Below are 14,594 nucleotides of genomic sequence, written 5' to 3'. Positions count from 1 at the left end.
CAATATGCAGTATAGAGGCATGATGCAAAAAGCTTTAACCTTATAACAAAGATAGGAGGAAAAAACTGTTTTCACCAGGTAAGATACAAAGTTTGTATATTCACACATTTGCAACCAAATCGACAATGATGTTGTCAAGGACTCCAAGTGCTCTTCTAATCGCTTACTGTTCTTAAAAGTTGTGTTGTTTGTCATCATGTTGTTTTTGGTTATTGTGAAGCCAAAGACAATCCTCCACATTGTGGACAAATAACGTTCTATTCTATATTCTAAACTGATGGGAACAGTGACCCAAAAGAAAAGGCTTAAGTCCCAATAAAATGTAATACTGACTTTAACAAGTTAACATAATGTGAAGAGACTTAAGTGACCACAAAGAGAAACAAAACAACTACAAAGTAACAGAAAACCATGTCAAAGACAATCAAACAGTTACAAAGCTATGGAGAGTAATCCATACTAATTCTACTTCTACTCATTTAATTTCAAAAAGACACAAACAACAAAATAAATGTGTACCGTACAGAACCAAACTGAACCGGACCGCTTGGTGGAAATGGGGCTAAAGTGACATAGAATGACTACAGAGATACACAAACAACTACTTAGAAGTAGTAGAAAAGGTTTCTGGAGAATTGGTCGTTTTTTAACAAATATGTACTAAATGATCAGAAGAGTAGTGCATATCATTTTTCTAATTTTAAGCCGTTGCTGTGTCAGCTGTTCACCGTTGGAAAAGACTGATTGTGGTGACTTTGATTGGCCTCTTCCTGCTCTCAGCACACATCATGATAAATGGTCCATTTTGGAATCCATAATGGACGCTGATGTAGAAGCACTCATCTCTCTGACATTGACCTGTCTTCTTCTCTTGTTCAGACATAGTCATCTTAATAAGCACTGTCTGTTTTAGTTGGGGTTGTTTTTCACTTTCTTTTGTTTTTTTGCATTTAAAGGAAAACCAGAGAATATTTGATTTTCTAGATTTATATATTTTGTAATGAAGTTGTTTGGTAATTAAATTGGTGCTTATCTCGACTTAACAACCTTTTTCATCCTATATTTGCCCACACAGTCATTATCCACGTTTTACCGCTAATATAAAGATTTATAACAACCCATTTCACATGGACGATTGTCAGAAAGTGTGATGTGGTTTGACTACATCACACAGTGCTTAGTCTGTTAAAGTAAAGGCATTCTGGTGGTATTCTCCCACCTCCTGTCTTAGCTTTCCCCATTTGGAAAGAAGGAAACACAAAATCACATCATGGACAGTATATCTTCCTCATGCCTTCTTCACCTATCTTATCTCTGCTCCTTCTCGTGTGAGGAAACAGTTGCATGTAATGCATACAAGACATAACGTGAGTCAGAGAGGGATTGCAGGAGAAGGTAGGAGGGATTTAAGGAACCAGGGCAGATTGGAGCCCCTTACTCTATTTGTGTGCGTGTGTGTGTGTGTGTGTGTGTGTGTTGTGTGTGTGTGTGTGTGTGTGTGTGTGTGTGTGTGTGTGCGTGTATTTGTGCATGTGAGTGTGCAAGCCTGTGCCTTGGAGATGACTGTCAGCAGGCGGTGCCTCTGAGAGAGGGGAGAGTAGGGGGAGATGTTTCCAAAGGGGGGCCCAGTCTGTTACCAAAGGGAGGTGGAGATTTACTATCCCACCCAGTCAAAGTGTCTCACTGGTGCTCTGACACACACACACACACACACACACACACACACACATACACACAACTTCACACGCACACACTCTCAGACATACTGCAAACTCTCCACAGGAAACTCTGAGCCATAATGCGAAGGCACCTCAGAGCAGACGGGTGCATTGCTCAAACCAAGTGGGATCCGCTGTGGCTTTGATAGTGCGTTAATTACTCATGTGATGTGATACAGATGTCTGGGGGCTTCAGCCGAAAGTTTGCCTGACGCTTTCCAAGGGGGCCAGGCAGACATTTTAGAAGAGGTAGGTGAAAACGAAATGTATTTATTATTTATGGAGGGATCAGTTTGCGTGCTGTCACAGATCCCACTAGTGTCATGCTGATGCTAAACTGTGATGCTACTTGAAGGGCTGGCTGCTAAATAGTTCTTTGTGTACTTGGTGACAGCTGGGACTCTGAACAGGAAGAACTCAGGGCTATAAGAGTTGCCGGTGCTGTGACATGATGAAAAGGGCTTCACTAAGGATGTGACAGTTTGAAACTTTATCTGCTCTTTGGTTGGAGTTTAGTGGAGTGAATTGCTCTGGTTTTGTCCGGAGAGTTCGTCATCTTTTACTTTGTGACAGTAATGGTGAAGTTATATGTATAAAAGTATTAAAAGAGAATAAAGGTAAAAAGGTAAAATCAGATACTTTATTTGGCTTTCTTTGATCATAATCAAATCTTTCTTTGAATATTGTTTCTTGTAACAAAAAAAGCATGCTAAAGCTCAAGCCTTGGCCCTGTTTTCCTGTAAAACAAACCTCACTGTTTTGTAGCCACATGTTTAAACCTTTCCAAATTAGAAACAGAGGGGGAATGCAAAACTGAGGAAATCAGGGGCTCTCTATGACAACAGCATGTGGAGGCACAAAGCCTCACTGTGATGATGCTGTAACATTATTGACACAAAGACATAACCGAAGGCTTCGTCTTCCAGAAATGACAAACGAGATGCCCGTTGTGCTCTTCTGATGCCTCGTCTTTTAAAAGTCTGACTGAAACTACTGCTGGCATCCCCCATCTGTGCCCCCTTGGCAATACCTTTTTGAAGTCTTGAAGGAGTTGTGTTACTTCCTTACAGCTTTTGAAATGAGAAGTTAAACTTCCTTGTAATTGACACTTTTATTTTGACTTTTGCTTAACTGGAGAAAAAACGAGGAGGTGTTGGTTTTTCTTTCCCTCTGTTGTCTGAAAAAATTCCAAATAATCTTTGTGTAATCTGTTTTCTTCTCTCGCCAGTGATATATTGGGACAGTCTTTCAATCAGTGAAATCAAAGCGCCAAATGTCTTCCATAATGGGCACCCCGGCTGTGCATATGTTGCTGCTAATGGCCTGTATGGCAGCCAGAGGTATGTGCCAGACAAACAGAGCAGAAGCAGAGGAGGGCCTCCTCGTCCACTCCACCCTCCACTCTCCGGCTTTCCACAGTACCACCAGCAGTCCCAGCACGGGGCCTGGCCTCTACCTGAAGGCCCGGGGGGCTGATTCACAAGCTGGGGCACATGCATATGAAGGAAATCAAACTGTCATAAAGATGCCGCTTCCGATGTGCCATGAGAAGACGTCTATAAAGCACTATTTTAAGTACATCAACACAATCATTTCCATTTTAGTGTTTGTGGTCGGCCTGGTCGGCAACGCCACCCTGCTGAGGATTATTTACCAGCACAAGTGCATGAGGAACGGGCCCAATGCCCTCATTGCCAGTCTGGCAATAGGAGATCTGATCTACATAGTCACTGATATACCCATCACTGTTTTCAAGGTATGGTCTTCAATTGTTTTATATAAAGTTTTAACCCTATTTCTTAAAGCATCTTAATGATAGGTCTATTTGTTGACATGAAGAAGTGTATCGACAATGGATGTGATACAGTAGATAAAGTGGGATGTGACAGACAGGAAAAGCAGGGAATGCGTTTAAGGGAGTGTGCAAACGGGAAAGTGTAATCAGTGGGACGCTGTTATCATCCTTGTGTGGGATTAGTGATGAGAGGAGCAGGGATATGGCTGTCTAAATAAACACAGGAATCAGACTGTAAACACACATGCCAGTGGCTGCATATTGACCTAGGACATGAATCAGTGTCCTTTATCTAGAGATTATATATTTCAAAAACTCAGCACTTATTTGAAGGCCCATCTATAATGTCTGATAGAAAACAAATGCGAGGTTAAAAAGGTACAATTTTTATTTTTGATTTAATTTTTTTTCAGAGGATTCCAGTTGAAATAACATAAAAAAAAGTTACCTTAAAGGTATCAGAAAAACAATTAAACCTATATATGCCCAGGCAGAAGTCATCAGGATTAAACCAAACCACCCATCTGCACCGCAGTGGGTAAAGAAAACCATGTGATTTCTTTCTCTGCAGATGATGTCATGTTGTATTTTAGAAAGCCCAATAAATAAACCCCTGCAGTTCTAGGCTCTATAATGTATTTTATTGTCAATTTAAATCTCATGCAATTAATTTTTATCCCTAAAAAATATTCCCATACAATCTCCTTTTGAGCAATTGTAGGGTAGTGTTAAGCCCTTACGTTTGTATTACTCTTGTTTTAATAATCACCAGTAAGTCTCCTTATATTAAAAAAACAGTTTGAATCATCTCCAATCAATTCTATAAAAATGAAAATCCTTCATTGATCTTTTTTTTAATCAACTTTCAAAAATACAAACAAAAGTATTTTATTGTCCTGTTAAATCCCGCAGACCAATTTTAGATCAATTGCTGATTTCAACTTTGTGTCTTTTTAGCAGCTGAATACTAATGTGTTTACTTATCACCATGGACTGAGCCTTTAAAATATGAGGCATTTACTGATTATAGATTATGCTCTGGGCTGCTGCTTTGGGTTGATTAATATCAGTATATAATGCTGTGCTTTGTATAATAACCAAGAATGATGGCACAATGAAGTGATCAGTCAAATAGATCTCTCCTGTGTATTATTGGAAGCCATTTTACCAGAGAAAAAAATGGGAAAGCCACCTGGTTAGAATTAAGTCGGGACTTTGAGGGCAAAAGGACTTTGTAGCCTGAGCAACACATGTGCAAAAAGGAAACAAAATCTAACAGAAGGGGGTGGGGGGTTCAAGTTTATACACAAACAAAGACAGAGCCACATCTACAGTGTTGAGACCATGCTGCAGCCCCTTGTTCACATCCTCGGGGCCATGACAGTTGTTTCCAAAAATAATCAGCTACTTCTACACTAGAAAACAGTGACGTGCACTGGCCTCTTTCCTCTCTGGCTCTTCTGTGTTTCTGGGAAACTTTAACAACATGAGTAAACAATAGAAGGCCAGGAAGCACCACAAAGTTCTTCCTCTGGCTTCAGCTGTGAGAAAACTTTTTCTACGTAGGTTGTATCTAACTGAAGAAAAAGTGCCAAGTCCAGTTTGATGGAAACAAAGGTCTTAACTCACACGGCCTTGACTTCGTTTCCCAGAGGAAATAATTTGATAAGAGGTTGTGGAAATCGCTCTGTGTTATAAGTTTTTATGTTTGCAGGAGATGTGGACATTTTATCAGTTTATGAGCTCCATATGGTCCGTCCCAAAACCTCCATGTGACGTGTATCATTGTGCACATGATGAATGTTGTGACAAACTGTGTTTATGTCACAGTTGAACGTATTTTTTTTTCTTCCTCCAGCTCCTGGCCGGGCACTTTCCCTTTGACGACAGTCCTTTTGGCATGTATCTGTGTAAGCTTGTGCCGTTCCTGCAGAAAGCCTCTGTGGGCATCACTGTCCTCAACTTATGTGCCCTCAGCGTGGACAGGTCAGTGCTTTCACACCCATCACTGCTTTATTATAAGGTCCCATTTACAGTTCTGATGTTCTTAAGTCAGCCTTAAAGGTCCTTTATAAACCTTGTGTAATTAAAGCTATAATCCTGCCATGTTAATATTGAACAATTGACCAAAATACATTTTGATTTGTATTTCTTTTGTTTTTTTCTCAAACACTTTTTTTTTTTTAAATAGTTACATTTAAATAGCTTTCCAGGCTTTTACACAATGCTTTTGTTTGTTTTAGGTTAATTGGTAAAGTTTAACAGTTGGATATTCTCCGAAACATCTTGTACAATTTAACTGTCTTAATTTCTCTCCCTTATAAAAGTTCTATTTGTGTTTTAAAAGCATCATTTTGTCACTTAAGTTACTTTGCCTTGTAATGACAGCGCGATGTTCTTAAATGCCCTGAAGACTGAAAGTAGAAGAATTTAGCAAACAAGCTTTATACATGTAACGTCTTCTACAGACAACAGTTACCAAATGTTTCTCGGTTGGATAAAAGAAGGCAAATATGATCCAAATTTCAGCAAGGGTAAACACCTCATATTATATTAAAAGATAAAAAAAACCTGATAAAATGTACAATGTATTTTTATTCATAGCTGAAAAAGCAGATTCTATAGCAATAAAATTAAACCAGTATCTGAATCAGGAAGAGGAAAAGAAACCAAACTCAGTATTTTGATATGATTCCAGTTAAATGGCATTCGGATCTAGTTAGTGGAGCTGATAATAATCCGTTTCAGGAAAGGTCATTACTGAGGGTGCATCCTTAATGTGAATCATTTATCTCTCTGCTCTTGTTTTTGATGCCTTAATGTTGAAAACTTTTGAGATGAGCTCATGTAACGGAACCATTTGGAGTCACTTCTTTTAAGTGTAAGAGTGTATGATACGCTATAGAGCCTACATGATGTTTATATACAAGGCTCTATGTAGAAACATTTATAATAGTACCTTAATAGAAATTCCTTAATGAATAAATGATGATGATGAAGTGCAGAAAAAGAGTGTCATCTTACTTCTTGCACTATAGATTAAACTTAAGAGATAAGAAGCTCTGAAGCTCCAAGGTTCATCTAGGTAGACATATTTAATGACCTCTATAATCAGAAAAAAGACTGCAGGGCTATACAGTTGTGTTCAAGAGCAGATGTTTTTCTGTGTGTATTATTGAAATACTTTTGTATCTTTTCAATGTTGGAGGAAGAGAAAAAAGGTGGCTACATTACCACTTAGTAAAATATAAATGCCGCCATGTTGTTCGACAGAGAAATTCAAATGTGTCATGAAAAATATATTGTTTTTGCCATAAAATCTTGATGCAGGATTTTACTAAAACATTTCGACAAGTGGTTTCCATTAATGAAACAAACAAGCAAACAAGGATTCAGTGCACAAGAAACACGAGCCAACAGACAGACCCCTCTGCCAACATGGGGCCGGTCTGTTTGGAGGCATCACAAAAATATAAATATTAGATATTTAAAATAAACAATTGATCATCTCTCCTCATCAATTCTTAACCTTTTGATAGTCTTTGCTGACTGAGCAGTTTGTTGTGCTTGGTGCGCTGCCATGCATAGAGGAAAATGTTAGCTTTATCAGTCAGGAGAGAAAATGATGACTTTACAGATTTCTGTTTAATGACTGAAAGCAGTTGAACAACAGCAACTGTGTGTCCAAAAAATAGATTTTTATCTTCATTTCATATCCCAGGAGTGCTATCATCTTAACTCCTGCTGCAGTAACTTTAATTTAACTTAATAAAGTTCCTTTTAATGTGTTGACAAAACGAGTTCTAGACAATACAAAACATACGAAACATGGTGTTGGAGAATGAGAAAGTAAGTTAAACTGGAATCAGAGATATATTAGCAGAGATAAAACACACAAAGAGAAATAAAAAAGGAAAACAGAAAAAAACATGCAAGGGGAAAAAAAGAAAATGTTCAAGCGTTAAAGAAAGGTAAGGGTTGTAGTGAAAGGGCCTTAAGTGCTTCAATGTGCATCAGAGAGTGTGTGTTGGTAACAAAGTCCATGTTGAAGCGTGTAAGTGGGATTGTGAAGGAATTGGATGGGGCCAGGGTGGGTGGAGTTTGGGGGAGTTTTAGGAGCGGCCACTGCAGTGTCTAATGAACATCAATATGTCTAATATGTCTCTATCTCTGTGTCTCTACTTTACAGGTACCGGGCTGTTGCATCCTGGAGCAGAGTTCAGGGTGTAGGCATCCCTCTGCTTACAGTCATTGAGATTTTGTCCATCTGGGTGATTTCACTCTTCCTCGCAGTTCCTGAGGCCATCGGCTTCGACATCGTCAGCTTCCCCTACAGGAACCAAACCATCGTCACCTGCATGCTGCAACCCAAGACTAAGTTCATGAAGGTTTGCCATCATCCTTTCTTTATCATTTCTGGATAAGAACATTGTATTGTAATGTTTTCGTGTCCTGGTGTTTATACTTGTTTGGAGGCCAAGATGTGCCGTGTAATAGAACATTGTGTTAATGTACTCATATGGACAGTGTTTGAATCTGCAAAAAGAACACAAAACATTACCGGACTGATGAGATAGGAAGTCCAGCTGTATACAGTGATTACTAAAAGTGACAGTGCAATTCCATTGAGCAAGAAGCACATGTTGTTTTGTTGGGAGTTAATGTGTGTTTTTAATGGCCAGTTGGCACGGTTTTGTTCTATTTTGGTTCTTGGGACATTCATCAATCAAGTACAACATTTCCTGCATGGACAATATATTATTAAAAACACAAGTCAATTAGAACCCGTTATGTAAGGAAGGGCAACTCCACCCTAATTAACCATTCAAACCAGTAAATGACTATTAGAAACCAAAAAGATTTGAGTTCAGTATCACTTTAAGAATCCAACCTGCTTTACGTACTACAACAAAGTGATTTTACTTCTTTTTTTTTTTCATCCTCTGAGCACATAATTGATTGCAGGCCAAGTGCAATTACTGAGGCCTGAGATCTGTGTGGGCTGAAGCTGAGCCACATGTGCACAAAACCAAATCTCTCTCAGATATCAGATATCAGAAATCAGAACTCTTTACTTCTTAAAATGGAATTTTAAAAGCACGTTTTTATCTTTAAACAACATCCTCAGCAAATCGTCATCTTTCTGCCAAAGTTTGGAGAAAATAAACATACATAATTGTTTTTCCACTTTTGGTTGAAATTGTATAATAAGGCTGAAGAAAATTTGTAGTATTTAGAAAATGTGCAATATCTTAAAGAGCGTGATGACGTGGCATTTTATAAAAACAGAAAGCCAGATGTGCCAGAAGTGGCTTGTTTTCAGAGTTTCTACACTACATAAAACCCCCACATGTGGTACTCACATGGAGCACAATGATTTGGAGTGCAGGGGTAGACTGGTAGTTGTTCACCTGTTGTATCATGTTGTATCTTTAAAGTGAAGATTTGTGTAAGTAGGATATGTATTCAGAAGTACAGCATGTTAAGTGTTACTTACATTTTCACATGTGCTTGTTTATCTGTAGTTCTACGCAAATGCGAAAGACTGGTGGTTGTTTGGCTTCTACTTTTGTGTACCATTGGCCTGCACGGTTATATTCTACACTCTGATGACCTTTGAGATGCTCAGCCACAGGAACGGCAGCCTTCGGATAGCCCTCAGTGAGCACCTCAAACAGGTAACTCTAAATAATAATACAGTAAATAACCCATAAATCCTCATAAATTCAGGTGTTTATTGCACAAAAGGGCCATGAACGCATTTGTACGCTCTGAGCCTTTGCATATTTTAAAGGAAATAAAACTGAATCAACATTGGCTCAGGGGACAGGGATGGCTTTTACCTCATATCATCCATTAAGAAAACGTCTTTATCTCCTACACAACGATGTGATGAGTTGTATTTTGTCTCCCTGCAGAGGAGGGAGGTGGCCAAAGCTGTCTTCTGCCTTGTTCTCATCTTTGCCCTCTGCTGGTTTCCATTGCACCTCAGCCGAATCATTAGGAGGACGGTTTACACCGAGAATGATAAGAGTCGCTGCAAGCTGCTCAAGTGAGTTCACAGCTTAACAACTCAATTACACACGTCTTAGAATTTCATTTGTTTTTTTTCTGGGTTGAAACTATAGCCTGAACACTTTGAAAAGACCTGTCTTTGAACATATCCTGGTAGATGCAGTATTTAAATATGTTTCCAAAATAGTGGTCAAAAACAAGACTGATTTGGCAAGGAAGTTTTTTTTTTATCCATTCAAGGGTGAAGGTAAGAAGAATGAAACGTTATCAATGATTTTCTCTTTCTATTTTCAGTTTACTGTTGGTTATGGATTATGTGGGTATCAACCTCGCAACAATCAACTCCTGCATAAACCCCATCATCCTCTACATTGTCAGCAAGAAGTTTAAAAACTGCTTCAAGGTATATTGCCTGCCTAAAACAGATGGATATGCATGCATACACCCACCTACTCTTAATCCCTCTCCCTCTCCCTCTCAAACATAAACACACACACTAACACTAGAGTTGTGTGGCCAGTAAAGAAAACAGTGAACTCATGTCTTTATCAATGACACAGAGGATATGACTGTGATGACATTCCATGAGCAACATGTAAAACCAGTTCAGTGATTTATGTACACTCTTTGTATAGCTGAGTTCAAACACTGTTAATGTCTGTCAGAGGGAACTGGGCAAGAGATGAACCATGCCTCAAGTTAGAACATTAAAGGAGTTGTTGTAGACAGGAGCGTTAGCTATGAGATAATAGCTGCACATTGGGAAATACTTTTTCGATAAATAATTATATGTTTAATCTCTAATTCTCAGCCAACCAGGAAGTAGAATAGTGTCCAACTACCTTTAATCTTTACTCCAGATAAAAAACATGTAATGCATGGATTACGATATATAGAGCAGGATTAGGGAAGGGTGTTGGCAAGGACAATACTTGTCACGATACATGGCACACAATACCATTTTTTATTTTTTGAACTTTTTTTTTTTTTGGCTTTTTTGCCTTTAATTGAGAGACAAGACAGTGGATAGAGGTGGAAATCAGGGAGAGAGGGTTAAGAATTACATGCGGGAAAGGTCTCACAAGCTGGAGTCGAACCTGGGCCGCTCGCTACATGGGGCACGCGCACTAACCACTGCGCCAATAAGCGCCCCCACAATACAATTTTTATCGTGAAACTTTACAATACTGTAGATGAGTGACTTTAAAGAGGAGCTCAGAATACAGCTTGCTGTGATATTGATTACAGATATGAAAACAAAGCCTATATATAGTTTGAGCCTAAACAGAGTCTTTCTTAATAACTAAAAATAAGACAGGAACAGCCAGTACCTTGTGCATTTAGCTATTTCCTCGTGTTATCTAAGCTGTTGACTAAGCTAAGCCAGCATCTCCTGGTATCTACACTCCTAATAGTGGCTCAACCTTACCATCAAACACTTGGCAATAAATAGAAATTTACCTCAGAAAAGTTGTGGTCTTTTGTTTAAAATGTCCTTTTTTCTCTTTGCATTTTTTTTTCTAGTCATGTTTGTGCTGCTGGTGCTACTCAGACAACCAGCTGAGCAGCATCGGACCCATGAATGGTACCAGTATCCAGTGTAAGAGCCCAGAGCCCAACAACCTCAACACTGATCGTAGCATCAGGAAGGACAGCGACTGATATCTCACCTGAGGAATATTTTCAAGAACTTCCATATATTCAGCAGCTTTTAAACTACAATGTATTCCACCCTAAAGTATATACATCAAAAAGACTATAAATTCACATCCTAATGTACCACTGAAGCAACATATGAATCTTGGCAAGGATGAATTAGGGACTGGAGTCAAAACGAACAAACAATGGATTTAGTGCTCTTCAGCTACCAAAGCCTCTCAGCGAGCAAGAAAGACTTCCTTAAGCAAACTCCTTGTATTCCCACACCCAAAGACAGTAATGCTGTGGCGTGAGAGAAAACAGGAGGAAGTGGGATGAGAAGGATGACTACTCTTGAACAGGATGCAGCTCAATTGTGACTATAAATTACTCTCAATCTGAAGCTGAGTGTGCTATTCCTGTAAAGGGCAATACTACTGGGAAGGATGCACAAAGCTACAGGAAGGAAAAGCAGACTGTTCGCTGTCAGAGGTAATGATTGGACATGTTCTTTACCCAGGAGTTCACAACTCATCGACAGTGGAAAACTGGAAAGTATGTTACTGCTCGAGCAAGGATTCATTTCCCATTAAACACGCAAGCTGTAAAGAAGTTTATTTTTCAGATAATACATTGAGTATTTTGTGGTATATATGGAAGAATTTTGTTCATTTGCCCCCTGATTTGCCTCCTTTTACAATAATTTTGCATGTTTCATCAGGAAAAATAGGGGGAATGTCTTTGAACAAAATATGCATCATTGAACTTCAAACATACAATTGTTGCCTAATCACAGCCCAAACTTCTTGTTAGTAATTACTAAATTTAAAATTTCACCACAGAATCATGTCTGGTGTCAGAATAAACCAAATTACACTGGCACAAAATCTTGTTCAAGGTTGTATAGGTGTTAGAGCAGATAAGGCACAACTTTGCATCCCATGTCACATGTCTTGCAAGATATAATAATGAAGTGATGAATTACGACAGGTCTGATATCATATTAGACTAAAAACTGTGAATTTAACCAAGTATAATCAATTGTGACTTAATTGCTTGTAGGCTATAACCGATGGAATATAAATGTATGAAGTGTCCACAGTGTTATATTGCAGTAGTAGTAAGTATTTAACTTGGAACACATCAGCTGTATAATGATGGAGGCTAATGAGTTTTAAGTGGCGGTGGTGGTGCTTGACACTAATCACAAAATGGATAGTTTGGCATTTTGGAAGTCATGCTCAATGGCTTTCGCAAAGCAATAGATAATACTGGAAAAAGGGGTGAGCTAGCTAGCTAACAGCTTGCTTAGTATATCTAAATTTAACAAAATCCAACTACCAACATCTAGTCAGCTTCATTTGTATGAAACCAAAGTGTTAAATTGGCCTTTTGTGTGTTTTTTTAGCCTAGCTCGCTGTTACCTTGAGTTTTCATTCTTTGGCTTTGCTAGCAAGCAGCTAACTTCCTACAGGATGTAGCTTCATATTTAAAGAGCATCTTGCAGGTTATATACATGTTTTTTTTTTACCATATTAAAACTCAAACCTGTCAGAAAATGGTTGTTGATAAGGCCAAAACTTGATTGAATATGTTCTACAAGACATAAGGACACAAATCAAGAGGTAATAGTGGCCATCTTTAGTAAAGCTGCTAAAAACACTTTTTATTTGTCAACATAGCATCATATTACATCACATGTGGGACTAGTTTTCTCCAACTCTGCCTTAGCACAACTTTTTGTAGGTATTCTTTCAGTAAGATACTGTATTTAAGTTATGGAGTGATTCCTGACAGATGGGGGGAGACATTGCGAGTCATACCGTAGTGTACGGTTTTTGAGAGTTCACAACTAAGAGCAGTGAAGCTACAATTGATAAGAAAGGAAAGGAGCAGATTTAATGGGGATCTGTCTGTCTGTTGTGCTCTGTCCCTTTCTCCAGGCTATATGGGACTCAATCTGTCCTGTATTTATGTGCACAGCTCATTAAGATTTATAAACTGCGTCTGCACATGCTGACGTGATGGGGGATGTGACTTTTGAGCAGTAGTTAGAGTTAAAATAATGCGTAACGCTGAGAATACAGATGTTTTCCTGGATCTGGGGGACAACCACACAGATCTTTGTGTCCTTTTTTTTTGTTTGTTTGGCACCGTAAAACTTACGTACAGATTTAGAGTTAAAGAAGACAATAGGAACTGATACGAGCTGATAATCACCTTTTAGTAGGTCTAATAGTAATGGGTTAGTTAAATGTCCCACTTACCACTCCTCATGATAGCCATGTGACAACAAACTTTGCAAAATTGTTTTACACAGTTTTAGATATCACTAGTGAACACTGGTCATTCACCATGACAACTGCACTGTTCTCCCCTGGTTTTTGTCACACCACAACTCAACTTCTCTCCTATGGCTAATATTTCTCCTAATCCTGACCTGTTCCTGATCTTTTTCATACCTAAACAGGCTCATGGTTAAAAGCCTGTGGTCTGTTTAATATATATACAGTACATATAAATAAACTTTTCCCCCCTCTTCATTCACATGACAGGCATGTAGGTCCATCTAAATTCATGTTAAACATAAGCGAAATGAGCGGGATTCCCCCATGTTACGTCCCATCTGGTTGTCTGTTTTTGATGCAGAAACAAAAGCAAACATACCATAATGATTCCAGAAGTCACTGACGATAAATTTCATTAAAAATACATTTTCCTACACATTCACTGAGGTCTCCAAACTACAGGTTGCCCTTTAAGGGACAAAAAAAGTAGAACTAATTTGAAACAAAAACCTCAAAAGAGCATTAACCATACCAAATAGTAGTGATAGTGATAGTCATATCAAACAACCATACTGCCTTATACTGTTTGATGTGTGAACACATGTAAACCTGTGTGTGTTTGAAAGTGTGTTAGCATGTGATAGCCCTGTGTTTTTATCTACTTGCACTTCTTTTGTTCGAGTGTTTTTCACACTTGTGTACAGATGAACAGGCCATATCTGTAGTGTTATTTAACCACTATTCATTGGAGCGATATTCTGTAAAAAATGAAAGTGATATAACTGATATACCATTAAATGCTGCTGCTTAAATTAATGAATACATTTCCATCTCTGTATAGATATGTACAAGGAGGCTTATTTCACCATCATACTAATATTGGTTTCTCTGGGAAGTCAAGAGGGCCCCTTCTGTTTTTCATCTGAGTGTGTGAGAAAGAGGCGTCTGGGAGTGATTTGAAGCACACTGTGACCTGCTTGGCAACTGAGCCCTTAGGGTTGCTAATGTCAGCGGAGAGGATGTGAACAGCTAGGATGGTGGGAATTTGATACTTATAACTCACTTCTCATCTGTTGCCAAAAGAGAATCGAGGGAAACAAACTCTGACCGTTACTAATCCACGTTTGAGTCATATATTAA

At 38.6% G+C, this 14,594-nt stretch overlaps 1 protein-coding gene across 1 annotated transcript; it reads left to right on the top strand.

Moving 5' to 3' along the window:
* The first annotated feature begins 1,677 nt into the window (after nt 1–1,677).
* On the top strand, nt 1,678–14,270 carry ednraa (endothelin receptor type Aa). The gene is made up of 8 exons (XM_020628913.3): nt 1,678–1,967; nt 2,947–3,474; nt 5,372–5,499; nt 7,703–7,901; nt 9,039–9,191; nt 9,432–9,565; nt 9,823–9,931; nt 11,053–14,270. The coding sequence occupies exons 2-8, from the start codon at nt 2,992–2,994 to the stop codon at nt 11,188–11,190; spliced, it is 1,344 nt and encodes a 447-aa protein (XP_020484569.2). The 5' UTR covers nt 1,678–1,967; nt 2,947–2,991; the 3' UTR covers nt 11,191–14,270.
* The last annotated feature ends 324 nt before the right edge of the window (nt 14,271–14,594 follow it).

This window comes from Labrus bergylta, chromosome 1, assembly GCF_963930695.1.
Source record: "Labrus bergylta chromosome 1, fLabBer1.1, whole genome shotgun sequence".
NCBI lineage: Eukaryota > Metazoa > Chordata > Actinopteri > Labriformes > Labridae > Labrus > Labrus bergylta.
This window is presented reverse-complemented; position numbering and strand designations above follow the sequence as displayed.

Bases quoted from the DNA above. Each gene is read 5' to 3' on its own strand.
- ednraa (XM_020628913.3), top strand. From the start codon at position 2,992: ATGTCTTCCATAATGGGCACCCCGGCTGTGCATATGTTGCTGCTAATG. The intron at 3,475-5,371 runs GTATGGTCTTCA...TTCTTCCTCCAG, and splicing joins TACCCATCACTGTTTTCAAG to CTCCTGGCCGGGCACTTTCC. The intron at 9,192-9,431 runs GTAACTCTAAAT...GTCTCCCTGCAG, and splicing joins TCAGTGAGCACCTCAAACAG to AGGAGGGAGGTGGCCAAAGC.